The sequence below is a fragment of the Danio aesculapii genome, chromosome 3 (assembly GCF_903798145.1).
Source record: "Danio aesculapii chromosome 3, fDanAes4.1, whole genome shotgun sequence".
In the NCBI taxonomy this organism is placed as follows: Eukaryota; Metazoa; Chordata; class Actinopteri; order Cypriniformes; family Danionidae; genus Danio; species Danio aesculapii.
Window position 1 is genome coordinate 12,404,876 of NC_079437.1, and position 24,400 is coordinate 12,429,275.

Here is a 24,400-nt window from a genome sequence, read left to right on the forward strand (position 1 = left end):
ATTTAATCATAAGTAATAATTGTACAATGAAAATAAATGACAGCGAAATAAATAAATAAATAAATAAATAAATAAATGAACTTGCACGCACAAAAGGCACGATATGTGAACGGCCCTTAGTTAAAAGCCTCAGCCATATTTATTCCAGTGTGTGCATATTAGTCTTGGTATACATGCTCTGAAATTTAAACTAGCACACAGTTGGTGTAACTTTTGTTTAGTTGCAGCAGTTTTGTTCCATGCAGAAACGCGGTGTTGAGTTAAATTAACCATGACGAATTAGTGCGGTTAGTAGTTGTATCCCTGAACGCATTTAAAAGGTTTACTTGAGAAAATTCTGGTTGTTGGATAATGAGGTAAGGCTGTACACCTAATTAAATCACTGTAGTGACTTGTGTCTGATAATATTAAAATGCAAAAGACCTTAGAAACGTCTTTACATATATACGTCAGAATGAACGTTTGGTTTATGCAAGGAAAAAATTTTGGTTTTTAAAAATAGAAGTTATTGTTGTTATTATTATAAGGAATAAGTCCCTTCTTTCATAATTTAATTTTAGCAGGAATAAAACTTGATAATAAAAAAGCTTGGTAGGATTCCTTGAAAATAGAGTCCTAATTTGTTGCTAAATTGAAAAAAAGACATAGTTTAGAATTTTTTTTAAGTTCAGAAAAATTCCAATCAAAAAAACAATAATTTAGGAAAAAAATATTCAGATGAGCATTAATTAATAACTTCAATATGTTATTAATTAAATATGTGCATAAAATGACTGTCAAAGCATTTAATGAAATAGTTTTGCATAATAACAAAAAAAGAATTGAGCTTGAAGTTAATAAGCATCAGTGTTATAAGCTGGTTAATGTGCAGTAAACTGGTTAACATGACATTTTTAGTGTAATTAGAGATGCAGCAGTAGACCCCATATGATGCCGAATATTATCTATTAATTTATCCAATGCTCTCAGAATGTTTCCACTAGGCATGGGCTGGTAAAAGATTGTGACGGTATGATAACCTTGGATAAAAATATCACGGTTTCACAGTATCACGGTATTGTGATTACTGCTCCAAAATAATTTTTTTAAATGTCTGGGTTAAAAACAAACATTTACACCCCACTGAACACAATATATTTCAATTTAAGAAACGTCTAAAATATTTTGTACTATTAGCTTTTGTTGTAGAGGTTCCTTTTTTGCTGGAGATGCTGTTGCACTAAAAAACTTAATAAAACAGTTGTGAAAAACTTATAAATTATTATTTTTTAATCGTACACATACCTTAGGAACGGTATAGCAGAAAACTTTGGCGGTTTTAAAACCTTGACTTTTCCAAACCTCGGTATACCTTGAAAACGGTTATTGTCCCATGCCTAGTTTCAACTCTTTCTTTCTTTTGTTCCCACAGGAGCAGAGAATAAATTCGCCAAGTTCTTGCTGTGCTGTTTGAAATGCTGCTTCTGGTGTCTGGAGAAGTTCATCAAGTTCATCAACAGGAACGCCTACATTATGGTGCGTATTTGTTTACTACAACTGATGCCTCCTTCACACTAGCAGCAGCTTTGTAGCTGCCTGTCGCTCTGGGTGGCGATCTGCTGCAAACATAGATCTGCGTAGGTCTACAGCATGAAGAATACAAGCGGCCTCTGAGCGAGCTGAGAGAGGATCACGTGAGCTCTACTGGTGATCCTATTGGCTGTCGCTCAACAAAGTCGCTCTTAATTTGCAAAAAGTTGAAGGATTCTTAACTTTGTGGCGTCGCTCAACATGCCCATCTGCTCCCCAACGGTCGCTGTCGCTTGCATAGATGGAGGTCGCTGGAAGTTGCTCGCTCTCCATTAAAATATACTGTCGCTTGTCAGTTTGCTGCTGCGAGTCGCTTGTAGTGTGATTGCTTTCAAGTAGAAATCCCAGAAATGACTAAGCAGAGTCCTTTTGCTGGTGTTTAACATCAGTGGGAAATATTGATGCACCATTATAATACTGTAATGTTTTCCACAGCATTATTATGCTCATACACTGACACCCATGACAATATATTGACAATATATGGACACTGGAGCATTTTAAAGCTGTGAAGATCAGCTGGTCTCTTTATAAGCTGACATACGAGCAATCCGCTGATGAATCGACTGATTTTCGTGGCTTTAAAATACTCCAGTGTCCCTGTATCTGTAGTTACACTTAGTAAACAGCGGTGAGTTCGGTGAACTGATGACCTTTACGGCCAATCAGAGTAATTTCTGTTGAGCATGTGAACACAATGACAAATCAGCGTCGATTTAAGAATATGCTCAACAGCACTCAAATGTTCGCGGGAAATGGACGTTTTTAAAATTTCAGTATCAGTTGGTACCGAATTCCAGTATTGTGACAACACTAGCTGATCCAAAAAAAACTGTAGTATTTCCCTGGTTTTGTTTTGTGAGACTTTTATTGAATAACCATTTTATAAGAGCAGTAAGTCCTGTGAGCTTGTGGTTTACAGTGAGTTTACAACAGCTGAGGGAGATTTAGGCATGATGTGGAGTTTATTGCTTTGAAGTGGACTTTCCTCAGTTTTAAGGTTTGTGTGTGTTACGTAGCGGATGCACCTCGCTACGCACATAAGGATAAGGATGACCGTTGTTAAAAGAGGTCACCCGGAGTCCCCGTTCCTGTTCCCCAAGCACTCACACACAGGCCAAGTTGTGAAAAAGGGGTAACAAATTTATTAAACAAAAATTCCAGTATAGGAACCAGGGAACAAAAAGGCCAAAACAATAAACAAAACAAGGTACGCTACCTAATATTAAATTTCTTACCTAAAACCGAAAATAAAGTTCTGTAAATAAAACAAACAATTCTGCCCTTCATAACTATCCATTAAACAGGAGAAAACTGGACAATAGAAAAGGGGCCTTCCCTTAGATCATTCAGCAGTAAGTAAACATTTAGCCACAGCTAACACAGAATACCGTCCTAGTACCGTATTTAACAGAGTATCTCACCAGATGACTTTGGAAAATTTCAGACAGAAAGATATCACTGCAACACAGAGAACTTAGAGCGATCTGCTCACACACACACAACAGCGAGGGGAAACAGGAAGAGAACTCGATTAAGAGCGCAAACAGCATGCTTTTATAATTGGCGCCGCCCCTCTCACAGCTGCACCTGATCTCCGCTCGTGGAGAGAGAGAAAAAGAGACAGATAATAGAGGAGACAACACACACAAGAACAATACACACTAGCATTGTCAAAATAATGTTACTCAATATGTAACAGTGTGGTTACTGTGCTTTGCTTTTGTAGGTCAGTATAGTTTAATATAATTCATAATTTTTTAAGTAGAAATATTATCCCTTTATGGATTATTGAGGTTGAACGAGCAGCACTTTTCATGCTCAAGTCTGCAGGCCACAATACAAAAGAAAGCTTCATGTTTAAATAGGAATCTCAGGTATTAATACTTGTGTGGCATAATATATTGTAAATGATATTTCTTACTTGCATATGTAGTAGAAAACCTCTGAAAGTGATACTTTTTTTATATTATTCACGTTTTATATGTATTTTTTGGACTTCAGGTGCACGGTGCCATCAAAAGCTTGTACTTTGTGAGCTCCTTGTTGCTACTTTTACCACAACACTTTTCAGAAAATAAAATACTGATGCAATACTACATTGTGCAAATTATGGTTGTAATTTTTATTTAAAATGCAGCTAGAGAAGAGATGCAATGCTTCACTGGCAATATTAAGGTTTTCCTAGCAATAATAAGAGGAGAAACTAATGGGAAGAGGTGCTTTTGTAGGAATGGCTGTACTATTGATTTTTTTTTTACCCACAAAGAGTCCATCATGATCTTGTTTACCTCGTTTACACACATTAACAGAGTACTTTACTGCTGCGTCAGAGATTTCTACATCCGTGCAGAAAACTGTACACTGCAGTGACACTGACCAATCATCAGTTTATACCTTCTGTAATGATGGTGTAATAACAAGCATGTTTGCATTTTTGCATGGGCAGTGTCTGCATGTTTACATCCTGTATCAGGCACGGATTTTGCTTGATATCCAGCTGCAATTTTCCTTTGGGAGAATTCAGTGGTAATGCATTTGGTTTAAGCTTATATTTAAATCCATCACCACCTGAAAACTCTTTCAGTAACTGTGCTCTACTAAAAGCCTGACAGTTTGATAATTGGATAAAGTAAAAAGAAAAAAGGACGTTCTTTAGGATGGTTTAATCTGTCCACAAATTTCTCTTTTAAATTGTTAAATTATTATTCAGTTATTATGTCCTTAATTATTCAAACACACATGCTTGTACAGATCTTTGCTACAGTATATAATTTTTAATAATACAGTAATCAACTTGTATTAATCAACTAATGTTAGATTACAAGATATTTATTTTAAATATGTTTTAATAATAATGATGATTTATAAATGACTTTTATTAGTGTTGTTGTTACTCTCAATTGGGCAAAACTCTGAAAATGCTTATCTTATTCAATTAATTATTAATGCTTAACTTGTTTGCAGTTACTTATTTGTTTCAACTTCATCATTATTTATTTATTATTTTTTTTTAATCTGTTCATTTAATGTTTACCTTTAATATGTTTGTCTCAATTTTGCCATCCCAAACAAGTTTAGTTTTTGTTCTTAATTAAATGCGTCTTTTTTCTGCCACAGGTTGCTATATACGGCAAAAACTTCTGCCGCTCTGCACGTGACGCGTTCTTCCTCTTGATGAGAAATGTAATCAGGTGAGTGACTTTACTTTAGACTAAAAATCAGTGCAGGTTTCAGATAGGCCTGTTACAATATTTATTTTTTGTGGTATGATGTATAGCACCAAAATATATAGCAAAAAACAACATTATTGCCATTTTAAGACCTAAAATAGCATCAAAATTCAAGTACACTCTTCCAAAGAACATATCATATTTTATGAACCAGCATGGACCCAAGATTTTTACAGAAATCAGTCAAATTTGGTGAAGGAAAAATCATGGTTTGGGGTTACATTCAGTATGGTGGCGTGCGAGAGATCTGCAGAGTGGATGGCAACATTAACAGCCTGAGGTATCAAGACATTTGTGCTGCCCATTACATTACAAACCACAGGAGAGGGCAAATTCTTCAGCAGGATAGTGCTCCTTCTCATACTTCAGCCTCCACATCAAAGTTCCTGAAAGGAAAGAAGATCAAGGTGCTCCAGGATTGGCCAGCCCAGTCACAAGAAATGAACATTATTAAGAATGTATGGGGTAAGATGGAGGAGGCATTGAAGATGAATCCAAAAAATCTTTATGAACTCTGGGAGTCCTAAGCAACTGACTAAGCAGACAGCAGACCTTTCTGTCCTAATTAAATAATTACAAATCATGGCATGATCATACTTTATTTTGGTAAAATAAGCGTAATCTAGAGGTCTTTGCATTTCATATAAGCCACTTCTCATACCAAATGATCAACTAGAAGTCAAGTTATTATTTGTTGTTCCTAAAACTTGGATAGGCGACAAGACTTTTGTCAGGTGGTGTATATTGCATCTTCAAAAATGATTTGGAACGTGTTATGTGATAAGTTGATATATTTATTATTGTGACAGGCCTAGTTTCAGAAACATAAAAAACCGTGAAATGTGTCGCTGATTCATTATGAGGCATATTTTACAGACTTTTTGTTCTGGTCACAGGGTGGTAGTCCTGGATAAGGTCACCGATTTCATCTTGTTTCTTGGAAAACTCCTCATCGTTGGTCTTGTGGGTAAGTTTTCTTCTTTTGTCTGGACAGAATGAAACCATGCTTCTACTTAGGTCTGCACAGTATATCGTTTCAGCATCATTATCACAATGTGTGTGTTCGCAATAGACACATCGCAGGATATGCAACGCTGAGATGGGTTTAAAGTTGATCAACAATTGAGAATACTTGAGATTTGTGAAGTCATTGCAAAGTTTATCAATAACAGAGTGAAACTTTATCATTTGCATGTTATAAAGGCTTTTCAAGAGAGTGCAAAGCATTCAGGTACAATAACGTACAACATTTGTAACTTTAATGAAGAAGAAATGTACTTATTAATACAATGAAGACTGTACAGTGTTATTTTATAATTCATTATTTAATTTCTGTACCTGAGTACTGTTTGACTAGTGTGTTTTTCTTATCCATTATTTACATCCTTAAAAAAAAAATCAACCCAATCTATATAAATAAATGTTTCTTTTTTTCCAAATAGAGCTATTCAAGCCCCCCAAAAAATAAAAATTGTATTCATATCGCAACATCTATCATAGAAAAACTAAATATCACAATGTCAGATTTTTCAGCCCTACTACTACTTTACAATAAACATTCCTGGCAAAGTTAATGATCAAATGTCCTGTTTTAAAGAAGAGCGGGATACATGCACTAAAAATAAACTTTGAAATGCATCTAGAAATGATCAAATCTGGTTTTAAAAGGGATTAAAAAGTTGTTCCCTGCTCTTAATGTATAAAAAAATGTTGATTATTAATATGCATTGTCAAGCACTTCATTTAGACAACTTTAACAGTGATCTTCTCTGTTTTTTTTTCTTTTCTGTTTTAGAAAGTTATATATTTAGTAGTTATATAAAGTAGTCATATAGATGTCATGCAAGACATGCATATTTTGCAAGATTCCCCTTTCTGTCAAACATATTGTATTGTACTGTCTTCATTTTATATATGCAGAGAAAACTCAAAGTTATTTAGAGTTACTCAGAGTTATTTAGTATAATGCAAAGGAATCTTGCATAATACAACTTTTTGCTTGACTATGGTTAAGACAATAGACTGGCTTAGTGTTACAGTTAGAGATGCAATGATACCATTTTTTTGGATCCGATACCAAAATTCTGAGTATCGACCGATACAGATCTGATCCCGATATTGTGCCGTTTGTTTTTTTCATTATACAGTTTTTATAGTTCTGGTGATTAAACTCAAATAATAAATCTTCTTAAGTAAAAATGACAGACCTATAGGCCTACTGTATATGTCAGATGACACAATCTAAAAACATGATGCTTGCTGTAAACTAGGCCACATTATTTGAGCATTCGTTATGACGTTGATATGATCTGTTGTGGTCCAGCTTATGTTTCTTTTTTTAATATTAAGATTTTTCTTTGAAATCTGTAAGAGGCTACCACTATTGACACTAATCGTAAATAACCAACCTTTTAGCAAAGCTTGATATTTTCCTGCAGGTTTGACGCAGACTAAACTAAACTGTCTGAGGCCAGTATTACTTATTAAACACTCCCTCGCCTAAACTCTCAGTAAATGAGATTAAGAAAATAAAAGCACAAGTATTTTTGTTGGTCAGTTATCTACAACATAAACAAGAAGATCTGAGGTGAAGTTCAAAACCAGAACCGCTTACTGTACATGCTTCAGACTTTCAGAGATGATTCACACTTCCAAAACTGAGCAGCACAAAGGGAAGAAATCAGTGCGTTGAGGATCTGTCCAATATATTATTGAGCCTTTTCTAATTTAAAATTTCAGGTAGGCCTACTTTGTGTGTGAAGAACAGGTAATAACCCTCTCTACTTCAATGTTGCGAATGCGATCTGCTGATCTATATAACAGACACAGTGCAACATGATTTAGAAACAGCAGTGAACTCCTTGTTGCAGGTCAAAATATAGCCATTTAATGCAAAACTAAATGCATTTCTCCACTGATTATTTAACCTAGCAGGAACAAATAGTGTTGGAGAGTTTTTCGTGTTGTCTTAAACGAATGTGACATGTAGCTTGAATTGTGAATAATTGGGAAATAATTTACAGGCGCAGTGGCAGGAAGCGCTAAACTGAACATGAACTTAGGCACTTGAATATTCATCTGTACTTCACATTAAACTATAGAATGGCTTCAGAACATTTGGGTTACAGTAGGCCTACATGACAACATTCTAGTGCCTTATAATAGGCTACAGTACCTTCATGGCTTTTGTTGGCTTATAAATTACACAGAATATAGTGCACGCAAAATTCGGATTTGGATTGATACCAGCTGGCCGATACCTGATCCAGCAAAATTATGTGGTATCAAACTGATATCCGATCAAAGTATCGGGATCGGTGCATCCCTAGTTACAGTTGAATTTAACATTACTCTATTAGCTGTTTATAAGGGTAAAATCTCTGCAAAGTTTCAAAGATCAAAGTGCACTTAAGCAAATTCTGTTGTAACAAAAACTGTTATTCAAAAATCTAAAAGAATCTGAAGCAAACAAAAAAAGCTCACTTCAGTGTCAATTTCATTAATGAAAATGTTCACTGACATTTTTTTTTCCCCAAGACTAAAACGGGTTGAAGATGGAACGACATTGATGTAATTTTACTAATGGTGGCTACATCAGCATGCAGAATCATTGACGAAAAGAGACGAGACTAAAATGTAGTCAAAAAGATAAAGATGAAAGATAAAAACTAACCAACATCATTTTTAGTTATAATCCGCTGAACTGCGGGTAATTCATTAGATGAGCAGATCATAGTGTGTTTTCAGTCACATTACCGGCTACACAGGTCTGTCAAGTTTGGCTATTTAAAGGCATTTTTTCTCCTATATTTCATTGACAAAATAACACTGTGTCACTTCCATAACCAATATAAAAGTACATGTCTCTACAGTATATATTTGGATAGAGGCAGCCTGTGGTCTTCAGTAACTGCACTCAAACACCTGAAATTGCTTGTGATGTTGATATTAAATGCTAGAAGATTTTACATTTAGATGGACCTCATCAAACTAGTGATCTTAGTGCTTCCTTTTATTTTTTTTTCTTCCAGGGATCTTTGCTTTCTTCTTCTTCTCAGGACAAACGGATGCGTTTAAGGGCACTGCACCCAGTCTCCATTATTACTGGGTTCCTATTTTGGTAAGAGATTTAAGTGTGTCTGGGAAGTGTAGTGTAAATTAAGTGTTTTTTTCCTTTGTAAATTGTACATCTAAAGCCTTGGGCACACCAAGGTGTTGTGAATGAACTAGTGGCCTCATAAATCGCACTGTGCGAATCAGCTATAGTCACAACACAGAATTTTCAATGGCAAATTCAGATTATAGTTAACCGGCAACCACAGTTTTAAAACGCATGCATTGTGGAGTCATTGATTAGTTAACTCTAACAGTGTGAAAGCATTGTTTGTATCATCTTTTTCTGTTCTATCGTTTTTATCTGTGCTATAATTCACTTTTAGTATATTTTTGTACATTTTATGCAGATGCACTCCACTACAAAATCATCTCAATCAAATGTAAAATGACGAATTCTGACCAAATAGTAATTTTTTATTGAACCTTTATTAAACCAGAAAGTCATCTTGTGAATATTCATATCACTATATATATTGCACAAAAATAATATATCGCATTGTCAGTTTTTTCCCAGTATCGTTCAGCCCTAAAACAACCCATAATTAAAGTGACGTTTACATACCATTTTCACCTTGCTTCACACCACGGAGGGATTCAGTCGTGCAAATATATCTAAAGACATTATTTAAAAATTCACTGCAATGAAATGACAGCCGGCTTCTTTGTGTTCCCACTTGATTTGCTTTGTTTCTTTACTTTTACTACTTCAGTTTTTTATGTTCTTGTGCTCTGATTCATAGCTGAACAGCCAATCAGAGTGCTGGACATTTTTAATTCTACATGCTATCAATACTAATCATTCAATGAATTTAAAGAAAACGTATACCATAATATATGCTGTATCATTATCAGCGTTTGAAATGATATTTCCCAGCCCTACTAGTCATTTTAATTGTAAAAATACAATCTGCAGCTGTCTGACTAAAATATATGTTTGTTCGTTTCTTCCTCCAGACTGTGTTGGTGTGCTCCTACCTCATTGCTCATGGGTTTTTCAGCGTTTACGCCATGTGTGTGGACACACTCTTCCTCTGCTTCTGTGAGTACTCGCCATTTAATTAGTTATTTCAGCTCAGAAGCCAATAACATGTGTAAATATAATCAAGGTGTGCGTTAAAAGGTACAACATCAAATCAAAGTGAAATGTATGTACATTTACTGTACATTAAAAAAATGCTTGAAACAAAAAAGAAAGATTTAATTTCTGCATTTATGGAAAATGAAGTCTTGTTGAACGAAATCTAGTGCCACTAATGGGCTGACTGACTCTTCATTGCGCATGGCAAAACCTCTTATGACTTGTCTATAACTCTGCAGTTTATATTAATTCTCTGAATTTCATATATATATATATAATTTTGGTTGGGGATGCACCAATAATAAGTATTCACCACATGTAAAATTTTTCTTAGAAAACATATTTTTAAAGGTGGCGTTGAGTTGGAATTTTCAGCAGATGTTGAAAACAACCAACTATATTTATTAGTTTATAAATAAAGTTATGTGTAGTAAAATAAAATTACACAGGGAAAAAGTATTGAACACATGAAGAAAAGGAGGTGTAGAAAGGCAGTGAAAGCTCAGACAGCAGCTGAAATCTCTCAGTAGTTTTTCAGTAACCCTCTGCCCTTCCTCAGTGTAAATTAATATTAGCTGCTTCAGTCCAACATCTACATTAGCAGGATGAAGATGAAACCAGTGTGGACATTTCAGCAAGACAATGATCCAAAACACAGCCAAGGAAACTCTCAAATGCTTTCAGAGAAAGAAAATCAAGCTGTAGAATGGCCCAGCCAATCACCTGACTTGAATCCAAAAGAAATTCGCCAATTAAAGCTCAGATTTGATAGACGAGACCCACAGAACCATCAAGAGTTTTACACTCTGTTGATGTCTGTGGAAAAACTCACACCCGAGCGATGCATGTGACTTCATTCTCCATATGAGAGGTGTCTTGAAGCTGTCATCACCAAAAAAAAGCTTTTTATTAAAAGTATTAAATGCATTTCAGTAGTTCAGTGCTTTCTCCTTGTGTTATTCCATTATTATTACACTTTATATATTATTATTATATTATTATTAACATGATATTTTTTATATAAAGTTTTTTTTGTTTTGCTTTTATTTATTTATTTTTTTCCTAATCAAGATCTGGTTCAATTCCATGTCGCCAGCTCCTTTAGAATAAAAACAAAACAAAAAAAAAAACACATGATGTGTTGAATATTTTCCCCCACTGTATATGTAGTATACTAGTTCCTGCTGCTTGCAATAGCACAACTTGTTGTCATGGCAACGCTGGTAAAATGATGGACTCTTGACCCGTACACTGATCTTTGTTTTTAAAATCAAAATGCTATATTTTATTAAAAGTTTTAAAATGTTTATAATTACATTAATTTAATTACTATGATTTTGTCAAGTGTAATAACATGCAGTTTTTTGTAAAGCTGCTTTGGAATGCTAATTATTGTGAAAACTGCTACTGTATACAAATCAACTTGAATTGAATTGATACTTTCCAAAAAAAAATAAAAATTGCAAAGCATTTTCAAATTCTGATCAAGTGCATCCAGAGTTTTCTGTTTCGGTCAAAAATTCCAATTCCCGTGCATCCCTAATTTCTGGTATGGTGTTTCTAATCTTTTTGTAACAAAGGTGTGGCATTTCATTGGGAACTGATGTGCTCTTCTCCCTTTCATCTTCTAATAATCTCATTCTTTCTCTTTCTCTTTTTATGGCTGTTTTCCCTTTATCATCCCTCTTTGGGTTTTCTATCCAATCATCCGTTTCTCTCAAACCTATTTTACATGCATCTCACCATACTCGCACAACCCTTTGCTTAAACCCTCCTGTACTCCACTCACTAACACCACACGGCATTTCATTGGGAACTGATGTGCTCTTCTCCCTTTCATCTTCTAATAATCTCATTCTTTCTCTTTCTCTTTTTATGGCTGTTTTCCCTTTATCATCCCTCTTTGGGTTTTCTATCCAATCATCCGTTTCTCTCAAACCTATTTTACATGCATCTCACCATACTCGCACAACCCTTTGCTTAAACCCTCCTGTACTCCACTCACTAACACCACACGAAGGTGACGATCTAGAGCGCAATGACGGCTCCGCGGCTCAGCCATTTTTCATGACCGCAGGACTGCACGACGTTCTGATCAAGGACCCGGATGCGGCTCCAACCCCTGCTTCACGTGAAGAGACTATGCAGCTGACGGCTTCTGACAAAACCGATTAAAACTGATCCGATTGTACACTATAAATGCAAATATTCTCTTGTTTGCTGCAGTGCATTTGTGATCCTGGACCACAAAACTAGTCCTATGCTGCATGGGTATATTTTTAGCAAATTGATTGGGTCAAAATGATTGATTTGTCATTTATGCAAAAAAAATCATTGGATTCCATGAAGATATTTTGTAAATTTCCTACTGTTAACATATCAAAAATTCTGATTATTAATGTGTATTGCTAAGCACTTCATTTACACAATGTTTTACAGGTGATTTTTTTTTTCTATATATTTATTTATTTATTTATTTATTTATTTATTTATTGAACCATCAGATTACTTATTAAAGTAGTTGTATCTCGACCAAATATTGTCCTGTCCTAACAATGCAAAGCTTTTCAAATTTCAAATTGTGGTCCAGGATCATACATAGATATTGCATTTTCAGGCATGACTGCCGTCAAATAATCATGTGTTCAGGTAATGGTGTGTGTTGATGTGATTAAGGGACAGACAGGGAAAATAATCTTGAGAATAATTTATTTAAAGTCAACATGAAACAGCATATGCCAAGCATTTTCCTTCTGTAATGTGACGTTTCGGGATTATTGGAACACTTCAGACTAGTTTAATTGGGGTTGGAACTAAAATATGCAGGACACTGGTCCTCCAGGACCGGGTTTGGACACCCCTGGATTAGAGGAACACCACTAATAAGAGTTTTACCTCAAATGGTTTATTATAATTATTTTAATTAACTAAATAACTTATTTCTTTTGTCTTTGCAATGATGACAGTGCTTAATATTTTACTTTTTTTTTGCAAGATAATTGTATTAAGCTTAAAGGGCAATCTAAAGGCTTAACTAGGTTAATTAGGTTAACTTGGCAATCATTTACTGTAAAAACTTAATGACAAAAAGTCAATAAAACTAATTTTTTATATTGGTTTCAATTGCTTTTTGAATCCGGTTTCAATTGCGTTGGTTAAATTTTTTTTTAAATTTTTACATGTTTTAATTAGTTTGATGCAAGTTGAGATGATTAGAAAAGTTAATTTGATTCAACTAAAAAATGAAAGGCAGAATTTTTTGTTGGTTAACTACAGTAGTTAAGGTAAACTAACATGTTGTTTATTTGAATGTTTATTTCAAGATTTATTAATACATTGTTTACTGTATTTTATTATATTAGTATTTTAATATTTTAAAACTATAATACTAATAATGTTTCTGATTAACAGATTATTGATAAGAAACTAGTGCGAAAAGTGTGATGATAGCATGCTAGTAATAAACTTTTTATTAAGAGTTTTCCCTCGATAAATGGCCCAAACATTTATTTTATCACTGTGTGTGTGTGTGTATAAAAAGGTTAATTAAATTAAGTTTATGTCTTTATTGCTCAAAAATATGGCTAGGTCCATAAAACCTTACATATTTATTACAAAACATGAAAAAAATGAAAGCCATTATTATTTTTTATTATTTTATTGTTATTACTTATGTAAACTTTCATTTTCCAATAATTTTTTTTTCATTTTTAATACAACTGTATTTTTAATGGTCCTAAATATTCATGTTTATCATATATCATATCGCATAAACATTGTTATAAATAAGACAAATGTTTGAAGGAAAATGTCTAAAATTAACTATTTACTAAACCACATTTATTTACTGTGATCCAAACTTATGGCAATTCGTAACTTTTTGATTTAGTGGCTAATTCATATGAATTCATGCAATCTCATTTATACAATTTAGTACGGTTTGCTCATCCTCGATGACTGTTGAGTTTCGGGGTGAGGTCGGGTGCCACGCCTCCTTTTTAAACTTGTAAATTTTCGTACGACTAAATTTGAAGGAATTAGCCACTGAAATGACAAAATGTAAAATAGTCACATTTCATTGTAAGATAAGGCTGACTAAACTACACTGTAAAAAAATCCATAATTTTACGTAAAATTACGTAAAAAAACAACATAAAGTAACAGCCATTAAATTACAGAAATTTACTGTAAAATAACAGATGTTAAAAATAACAGAAATTAAAATCTAGGGAAATTTTGGTAATTTAACAACTTATTTTACTGTAAATTTCCATAATTTCACGGCCGTTACTTTACATAAGATTACAGATTCTTTTTTACAGTGTATATTTTGATTGAACTTCATAAAGGCTAGTAAATGAACTGTGCACAATAACAACATAGATAAGGAGAGTAAGTAACTCGTGTTGATTTCATGTTGACTTTAAAGCTAACTACTTTAAATGCTGATAATTTTAGGACAGAGATTGTTCTTTTTTTGAGTTTTAGTTTATGTTTTTGCAGCTGTTTTATTCTGTGACAGACATCTAATGTTACTCTGAACTGAAATGTCCTTTAAATGTCATTGCTGTATTTCCTCCAGACTGTAGTAAGCCGTATCTCTTATGCACTTTAAGGTTATCTGCTGTATTTGGTTGCAATTCACACCCTGTTTGGGAAAACAAAAAACAACACCCTGTTGCCTTTTTCAGTGGCCTTTAGCTCTATCTGCTGCCTTTTCAAATGTCTTTTGGGTGCTTTACCACTTTAAGTTTTTATTTCTAATAAAAATTGTGCAAATTTTGTAATTTAGGCCAGTTTGCGTTGTTCATTTAGCATGCTAACTAAAGATAGACCAGGACCAATGTTGGGTAAAGTTACTTTTAAAAGTAATATATTGCAATCTTAATCTCATTCAATAATAATAATAACATAACACATACAGTTGAAGTCAAAATTATTTTGCCATCCTCTGAATTTTCTTTTTCAAATATTTTCCAGATGATGTTTAACAGCGCAAGGAATTTTTCACACTATTTCCTATAATATTTTTTCTTCTGGAGAAAGTCTTAGTTGTTTTATTTCAGCTAGAATAAAAGCAGTTTTTAATTGTTTAAACCATTTTAGGGTCAATATTATTATTATTATACAATATAGCCTCTTAAGCTCTATTTTTTAGATTGTCTTCAGAACAAACCATCGTTATACAATAACTTGCCTAATTATCCTAATTACACCGTGAAGCCTTTAAATGTCACTTTAAGCTGAATAATAGTATCTTGAAAGATATCTAGTACAATATTTTTATTAAAAATTAATTAAACTATTATGTTTAGAAATGTTAATCTTTCCGTTTAACAGAAATTGGGAAAAAAATATACAGGGGGCCAATATAACTCTGACTTCAACTGTGCTTTCACATTACTTTCTTTAAACGGTAACCAAGTCACTTATTTAGTAACTTTACCCAGCACTCTAGCAGGACTCGACTCAACTGTTTTCTCACATTCTCCATTCATAACAGTGGAGGATCTGGAGAGGAACGATGGCAGTGCAGAGCGACCGTATCTGATGTCCGAGAACCTGCTCAATGTGCTAAAGAAGAAGAACCAGGCCAACTGATCCATCCTGATGGGTCAGGTTTATACAAGTACAGTGTGTTTTCTGGAGCTGGAGAAACCAGAAGTGCCTGAGGTCATTTTCATTGCTGTTTATCGTGCCTTTGAGAGCCGTCATCGTGCCTTTCGAGAGATGATCATATGAATTTCAAAACTTTTTTAAACGTGGCTGATCTCTGTATCTCCAAATTAAAAACCAGGAATGGTACCAAAACTATTTTAGAAGCAGAAATAAGTGACAAGGCTACTCGTGTGGAAACTGCCAAACTTTTTAATGGCCACTTTAAAGGAAAACTCCACTTTTAGTATGGAAAAAGGCTCATTTTATCAAGTCTTTTAGAGTTAAACAGTTGAGTTTCTCACACTGAAAACAAATATTCATTGAATTTACTCATTTTTAAGGTACGTGGTTGCAAACAGTTTATATAGGTTGAATTTAAACAAATTAATCTGAACATTACTAAATGTCATTTGTTTGTTTAAATTCAGCCCATATTAATTGTTTGCAACCACTTACCTTTAAAAAATGAGTACTGGACAATTTTTTTCAATGCAATTGTTTAATCCATTGACCTGATTTTGATGTCTTTTATCTTAGCTTAGCATAGGTCATTGAATCAGATTAGACCATTAGCATCTCACTCAATATAAAAAAAAAGAATAATTTTTTGATCATGTTCTATTTTTATTTAAAACTGGACTCTTCTGTAGATACATCGTGTACTAAGACTGACGGAAAATGCCAACTTGCTGTTTTTTAGGTCAATATGTCTAGAGACTATACTCATTACGGCGTAATAACAGCAACTTTTGCCATACTTTGGCTGCTGCAGGTGCAACGAACTTCTGCTTCGCTGTATAAAACCTTGCTGGCTACTGTTTTCAGGTGCTGCGTAATATCATTGTGCCTGCCACAGCACAAATGATTGAACCCCTTTTTTTGAGTGAGATGCTAATGGTCTAATCTCATTCAATGATCTATGCTAAGCTAAGCTGAAAGACACCCAAGATCAGCTGAATGGATCGCAATGATATTATGCTTCGCTATTCAATACCTACCTGGCTACTGTTTTAAGGTACTGCATAATCACATTGTGCCTGCTGAAGCAAAAACGATTGAAACTTTTTTTTGAGTGAGATGCTAATGGTCTAATCTGATTCAATGATCTATGCTAAGCTAAGCTAAAAGAATATTAGAATATATAATATTATGCTTCGTTGTTCAGTACCTAGCTGACTACTGTTTTCAGGTGCTGCATAATATTATTGTGCCTGCTGCAGCAAAAATTATTGAAACACTTTATTTTTTTTTTAAGTGAGATGCTAATGGTCTAACCGATTCATGGTCTATGATCTATGCTAAGCTAAAAGACACCCAAGATCGGCTGAATGTATCGCAATGATATTATGCTTCGCTGTTCAATACCTATCTGGCTACTGTTTTTTTAGGTGCAGCATAACATCATTGTGCTTGCTGCTGCAACAATTATTGAAATGCTTTTTTTTTAAATTCTTTTTGATTGAGATACTAATGGTCTAATCGGATTCAATGATGTATGCTAAGCTAAAAGACACCTAAGATCGGCTGAATGGATGGCAATGATACTATGCTTCGCTGTTCAGTACCTAGCTGACTACTGTTTTCAGGTGCTGCGTAATATCATTGTGCCTGCTGCAGCAAAAATTGTTGAAACACTTTTTTTTTTATTATTCGATTCAATGATCTATGCCAAGCTAAAATAAAAGTGCAGACCCGGAGATCGGCTGAATGGATTTAAAAATTGTGAAACTCCACTTTTTAGTTAGTAATAAAATTAGCCTATTTTCAAAATAAGTGTAGTGTTTCTTTAAAGAATAAAGGATTTTTTTTTTCATAAATGTTCTGATTTACATTTTGATGTTTAGTTATTGGTTTCATGGTGTTTATATTTGTTTTTGTTAGTTTTTTCTATAAATATGAAAGCGAGGCAGTGTTCTTGATGATGTTGGACAGGATTGTATAACAGCGTTTTTGTTTAATATGTATGCAGTATAGATCATAAAAGCTGTTACTGATTAAATATCACATATTCAATGTTCATGATATAAGATTATCCGTTCGTTAACCTGTGTACATTATGATGAGATGTGCCTGTTTGTATGGCTGGTTAAAGATGTCTTGATTTTAATCATGCTTCTGACTTTATTTAGTGTTTTAAAAGTTTTGTTACATGCTCATATGACTCATTGCTTGGTAAATAAAACGTTTTCTACAATAATCGTGTACAAAAAAAATGTTCATGAGACCTTAAAGTTGGTTTATTATATGATCAGGGGTTAATGTAAACTGGTCTGGTGTTTAGCTTTTAATAGTTCACTCTTAAACATAAAGCTTATTTTTGGAGATTGTTGGTTTTATAAAATTCCTTTAACTCGTGAAACCTCTCCACTGCATAATAGATTGTGCAGGTTTTTCTACGTGCTAACACTATGCAAATAAATGTGTGATTCTTTTAGGAAATGTTCACTTTAAGCTTCATAGGTAAAACAAAAAATGGGTCTTCTGTGGCATTGATGTAAAAAAAAAAATACTGTGTGTTTTGGAACTTGTTTGATAACTAAAGAAATGTGCCATATTACCAGGCGCGCACAAGGTGGTGCTGTTTACCCTTCTAACCTGAAAAAAAAAGGACTTTTTTTTTTAATTCTTTTTTTTTAATGCAATTTATTAAAGTGGCTGCTGAGTGAATATTTCTCCTAACCTAGGGGTCTCAAACTGCTAGCAGTTAGATTAGGTTCAACTTTATTGTCATTACACATGTACAAGGCAACGAAATGCAGTGATTGCATCATTATTGCTTTGAAATGCAATGACTGCATCATTATCAATCATTGCAATTCCTCCCTCTGTCAATTTTAGTTTGACCCTATCCCACTGTAAAAAATTATTAGTTGACTTTACTTAAAATAAGTAAATCTATTGATTTTAAGACTATTAGTTGACTTTAAATGTGTAAATTTTACAGCAATTTTACAACAATTAGTTGACCTTACTTAAAATAAATGAGTAAACTAAACCTGTTGATTTTAAAGCGGTTAATTGATTTTACTTAAAAATTGTGTAAACCTCTTGATTTGACAACAGTTATTTTAATTACAATAAGTGAGTAAATCCTGCTGATTTGACAACCTTTAACTGTACGTACTTAAAATAAATGAGTAAACCACGTGATTTTAAAATGATTAGTTGACTTTACTTAATTGAGTAAACCTGTTTATTTTAAAATGATTAGTCGACTTAAAATAAGTAAACCTGTTAATTTAAGTAAAGTTAACTAATGTTTTTTAAATCAAGTTAGTAAACCTGTTGATTTGACAACAATTATTTGACTGTACGTATTTAAAATAAATGAGCAAACCTCTTGATTTTAAAATGATTAGTACTTAAAATAAATGAGTAAACCTCTTTAATTGAGTAAACCTCTTGATTTTAAAATGATTAGTACTTAAAATAAATGAGTAAACCTCTTTAATTGAGTAAACCTCTTGATTTTAAAATGATTAGTACTTAAAATAAATGAGCAAACTTCTTTAATTGAGTGAGTAAACCTCTTGATTTTAAAATGATTAGTTGATTTTGCTTAAAATAAATGAGTAAACCTCTTAAAATAAATGAGAAAACCTCTTGATTTTAAAGTGATTAGTTGACTTTACTTGAAATAAATGAGTAAACCTCTTGAATTGAGTAAACCTCTTGTTTTTAAAATGATTAGTTCACTTTACTTAAAATAACAGAGTAAACCTCTTGATTTTAAAATGATTAGTTGACTTTAATAAGTGAGTAAACCTCTTAAATTTAAAATGATTAGTTGACTTTACTTAAAATAACAGAGTAAACCTCTTGATGTTAAAATTATTAGTACTTAAAATAAATGAGTAATGCTCTTAAAATAATTGAGTGAACCTCTTGATTTTAAAATGATTAGTTGACTTTTCTTAAAATAAGTGAGTAAACCTCTTGATTTTAAAATGATTAGTTGATTTTACTTAAAATAACTGAGTAAACCTCTTAAATTCAAAATGATTAGTTGACTTTACTTAAAATAAGTGAGTAAACCTCTTGATTTTAAAATTATTAGTACTTAAATGAGTAAACCTCTTAAATTGAGTAAACCTCTTGATTTTAAAGTGATTAGTTGACTTTACTTGAAATAAATGAGTAAACCTCTTGAATTGAGTAAACCTCTTGTTTTTAAAATGATTAGTTGACTTTACTTAAAATAACAGAGTAAACCTCTTGATTTTAAAATTATTAGTACTTAAAATAAATGAGTAATCCTCTTAAAATAATTGAGTGAACCTCTTGATTTTAAAATGATTAGTTGACTTTACTTAAAATAAATGAGTAAACCTCTTAAATTCAAAATGATTAGTTGATTTTACTTAAAATAACTAAGTAAACCTCTTGATTTTAAAATGATTCGTTGACTTTACTTAAAATAAGTGAGTAAACCTCTTGATTTTAAAATGATTTGTTGACTTTAATAAGTGAGTAAACCTCTTGATTTTAAAATGATTTGTTGACTTTAATAAGTGAGTAAACCTCTTGATTTTAAAATGATTTGTTGACTTTAATGAGTAAACCTCTTGATTTTAAAATTAGTTGACTTTACTTAAAATAACTGAGTAAACCTCTTAAATTCAAAATGATTAGTTGATTTTGCTTAAAATAAATGAGTAAACCTCTTAAAATAAATGAGAAAACCTCTTGATTTTAAAGTGATTAGTTGACTTTACTTGAAATAAATGAGTAAACCTCTTGAATTGAGTAAACCTCTTGTTTTTAAAATGATTAGTTCACTTTACTTAAAATAACAGAGTAAACCTCTTGATTTTAAAATGATTAGTTGACTTTAATAAGTGAGTAAACCTCTTAAATTTAAAATGATTAGTTGACTTTACTTAAAATAACAGAGTAAACCTCTTGATGTTAAAATTATTAGTACTTAAAATAAATGAGTAATGCTCTTAAAATAATTGAGTGAACCTCTTGATTTTAAAATGATTAGTTGACTTTTCTTAAAATAAGTGAGTAAACCTCTTGATTTTAAAATGATTAGTTGATTTTACTTAAAATAACTGAGTAAACCTCTTAAATTCAAAATGATTAGTTGACTTTACTTAAAATAAGTGAGTAAACCTCTTGATTTTAAAATTATTAGTACTTAAATGAGTAAACCTCTTAAATTGAGTAAACCTCTTGATTTTAAAGTGATTAGTTGACTTTACTTGAAATAAATGAGTAAACCTCTTGAATTGAGTAAACCTCTTGTTTTTAAAATGATTAGTTGACTTTACTTAAAATAACAGAGTAAACCTCTTGATTTTAAAATTATTAGTACTTAAAATAAATGAGTAATCCTCTTAAAATAATTGAGTGAACCTCTTGATTTTAAAATGATTAGTTGACTTTACTTAAAATAAATGAGTAAACCTCTTAAATTCAAAATGATTAGTTGATTTTACTTAAAATAACTAAGTAAACCTCTTGATTTTAAAATGATTCGTTGACTTTACTTAAAATAAGTGAGTAAACCTCTTGATTTTAAAATGATTTGTTGACTTTAATAAGTGAGTAAACCTCTTGATTTTAAAATGATTTGTTGACTTTAATAAGTGAGTAAACCTCTTGATTTTAAAATGATTTGTTGACTTTAATGAGTAAACCTCTTGATTTTAAAATTAGTTGACTTTACTTAAAATAACTGAGTAAACCTCTTAAATTCAAAATGATTAGTTGATTTTGCTTAAAATAAATGAGTAAACCTCTTAAAATAAATGAGAAAACCTCTTGATTTTAAAGTGATTAGTTGACTTTACTTGAAATAAATGAGTAAACCTCTTGAATTGAGTAAACCTCTTGTTTTTAAAATGATTAGTTCACTTTACTTAAAATAACAGAGTAAACCTCTTGATTTTAAAATGATTAGTTGACTTTAATAAGTGAGTAAACCTCTTAAATTTAAAATGATTAGTTGACTTTACTTAAAATAACAGAGTAAACCTCTTGATGTTAAAATTATTAGTACTTAAAATAAATGAGTAATGCTCTTAAAATAATTGAGTGAACCTCTTGATTTTAAAATGATTAGTTGACTTTTCTTAAAATAAGTGAGTAAACCTCTTGATTTTAAAATGATTAGTTGATTTTACTTAAAATAACTGAGTAAACCTCTTAAATTCAAAATGATTAGTTGACTTTACTTAAAATAAGTGAGTAAACCTCTTGATTTTAAAATTATTAGTACTTAAATGAGTAAACCTCTTAAATTGAGTAAACCTCTTGATTTTAAAGTGATTAGTTGACTTTACTTGAAATAAATGAGTAAACCTCTTGAATTGAGTAAACCTCTTGTTTTTAAAATGATTAGTTGACTTTACTTAAAATAACAGAGTAAACCTCTTGATTTTAAAATTATTAGTACTTAAAATAAATGAGTAATCCTCTTAAAATAATTGAGTGAACCTCTTGATTTTAAAATGATTAGTTGACTTTACTTAAAATAAATGAGTAAACCTCTTAAATTCAAAATGATTAGTTGATTTTACTTAAAATAACTAAGTAAACCTCTTGATTTTAAAATGATTCGTTGACTTTACTTAAAATAAGTGAGTAAACCTCTTGATTTTAAAATGATTTGTTGACTTTAATAAGTGAGTAAACCTCTTGATTTTAAAATGATTTGTTGACTTTAATAAGTGAGTAAACCTCTTGATTTTAAAATGATTTGTTGACTTTAATGAGTAAACCTCTTGATTTTAAAATTAGTTGACTTTACTTAAAATAACTGAGTAAACCTCTTAAATTCAAAATGATTAGTTGACTTTACTTAAAATAGCTGAGTAAACCTCTTGATTTTAAAATTATTAGTACTTAAAATAAATGAGTAATCCTCCTAAAATAATTGAGTGAACCTCTTGATTTTAAAATGAGTTAACTTAAAATAAATGAGTAAACCTTATGATTTTAAAATGATTAGTTGACTTTACTTAAAATAAGTGAGTAAACCTCTTGATTTTAAAATTATTAGTACTTAAATGAGTAAACCTCTTAAATTGAGTAAACCTCTTGATTTTAAAGTGATTAGTTGACTTTAATAAGGGAGTAAACCTCTTGATTTTAAAATTAGTTGACTATACTTAAAATAAATGAGTAAACCTCTTGATTTTAAAATGATTAGTTGACTTTACTTAAAATAAATGAGTAAACCTCTTAAATTCAAAATGATTAGTTGATTTTACTTAAAATAACTAAGTAAACCTCTTGATTTTAAAATGATTCGTTGACTTTACTTAAAATAAGTGAGTAAACCTCTTGATTTTAAAATGATTTGTTGACTTTAATAAGTGAGTAAACCTCTTGATTTTAAAATGATTTGTTGACTTTAATAAGTGAGTAAACCTCTTGATTTTAAAATGATTTGTTGACTTTAATGAGTAAACCTCTTGATTTTAAAATTAGTTGACTTTACTTAAAATAACTGAGTAAACCTCTTAAATTCAAAATGATTAGTTGACTTTACTTAAAATAGCTGAGTAAACCTCTTGATTTTAAAATTATTAGTACTTAAAATAAATGAGTAATCCTCCTAAAATAATTGAGTGAACCTCTTGATTTTAAAATGAGTTAACTTAAAATAAATGAGTAAACCTTATGATTTTAAAATGATTAGTTGACTTTACTTAAAATAAGTGAGTAAACCTCTTGATTTTAAAATTATTAGTACTTAAATGAGTAAACCTCTTTAATTGAGTAAACCTCTTGATTTTAAAGTGATTAGTTGACTTTAATAAGGGAGTAAACCTCTTGATTTTAAAATTAGTTGACTATACTTAAAATAAATGAGTAAACCTCTTGATTTTAAAATGATTAGTTGACTTTACTTGAAATAAATGAGTAAACCTCTTTAATTGAGTAAACATCTTGTTTTTAAAATGATTAGTTGACTTTAATAAGTGAGTAAACCTCTTGGTTTTAAAATTAGTTGACTTAAAATAAATGAGTAAACCTCTTGGTTTTAAAATGATTTGTTGACTTGAAATAAATGAGTAAACCTCTTTGAGTAAACCTCTTGATTTTAAAATTAGTTGACTTAAAATAAATGAGTAAACCTCTTAAATTTAAAATGATTAGTTGATTTTAATAAATGAGTAAACCTCTTGATTTTAAAATGATTAGTTGACTACTTAAAATAAATGAGTAAACCTCTTAATTATAAAACAATTAGTTGACTTTACTTAAATGAGTAAACCGCTTGATTTTAAAATGTTAACTTTACTTAAAATAAATGAGTAAAAATCTTTATTTAGTAAACCTATTGATTTTAAAATGATTAGTTGACTTTACTTAAAATAATTGAGTAAACTTCTTGATTTTAAAATGATTAGTTGACTTTACTTAAATGAGTTAACCTTTTGATTTTAAAAGATTAGTCAACTTAAAATAAATAACTAAACCTGTTGATTTAAAAAAAGATTAGTTAACTTAACTTAAATTAAGTATGTAAACCTGTTGATTTGACAACAATTTTTTGACTGTACATACTTTAAATAAATGAGTAAACCTCTTAGTTTTAAAATGATTAGTAGACTTTACTTAAAATAAATAAGGAAATAATATATTTTTACATTGCAGAAAGTGAAAATGTTTGCTTATATACCATTCTGAACAGCCGCATACACACGAGTCCTTAAATTTGAAATCACACTCCCAAAGGGACGTTCCTTTGTGCTACAAATAAGCATGGCGTTATAAAACGTGCTTGGTA

General features: G+C 31.4%; 1 protein-coding gene across 1 annotated transcript in view; it reads left to right on the top strand.

The window, feature by feature from the left end:
* Nucleotides 1-17,851, top strand: part of zgc:63569 (choline transporter-like protein 2) — a 42,276-nt gene extending 24,425 nt beyond the window's left edge. Inside the window, exons 17-22 of the mRNA XM_056449487.1 lie at nt 1,412-1,515; nt 4,690-4,763; nt 5,699-5,769; nt 8,834-8,922; nt 9,873-9,957; nt 15,500-17,851. Of these exons, the coding sequence (XP_056305462.1) occupies nt 1,412-1,515; nt 4,690-4,763; nt 5,699-5,769; nt 8,834-8,922; nt 9,873-9,957; nt 15,500-15,597 (521 nt within the window). The 3' untranslated portion in view covers nt 15,598-17,851. The remainder of the gene's footprint in view (nt 1-1,411; nt 1,516-4,689; nt 4,764-5,698; nt 5,770-8,833; nt 8,923-9,872; nt 9,958-15,499) is intronic.
* The last annotated feature ends 6,549 nt before the right edge of the window (nt 17,852-24,400 follow it).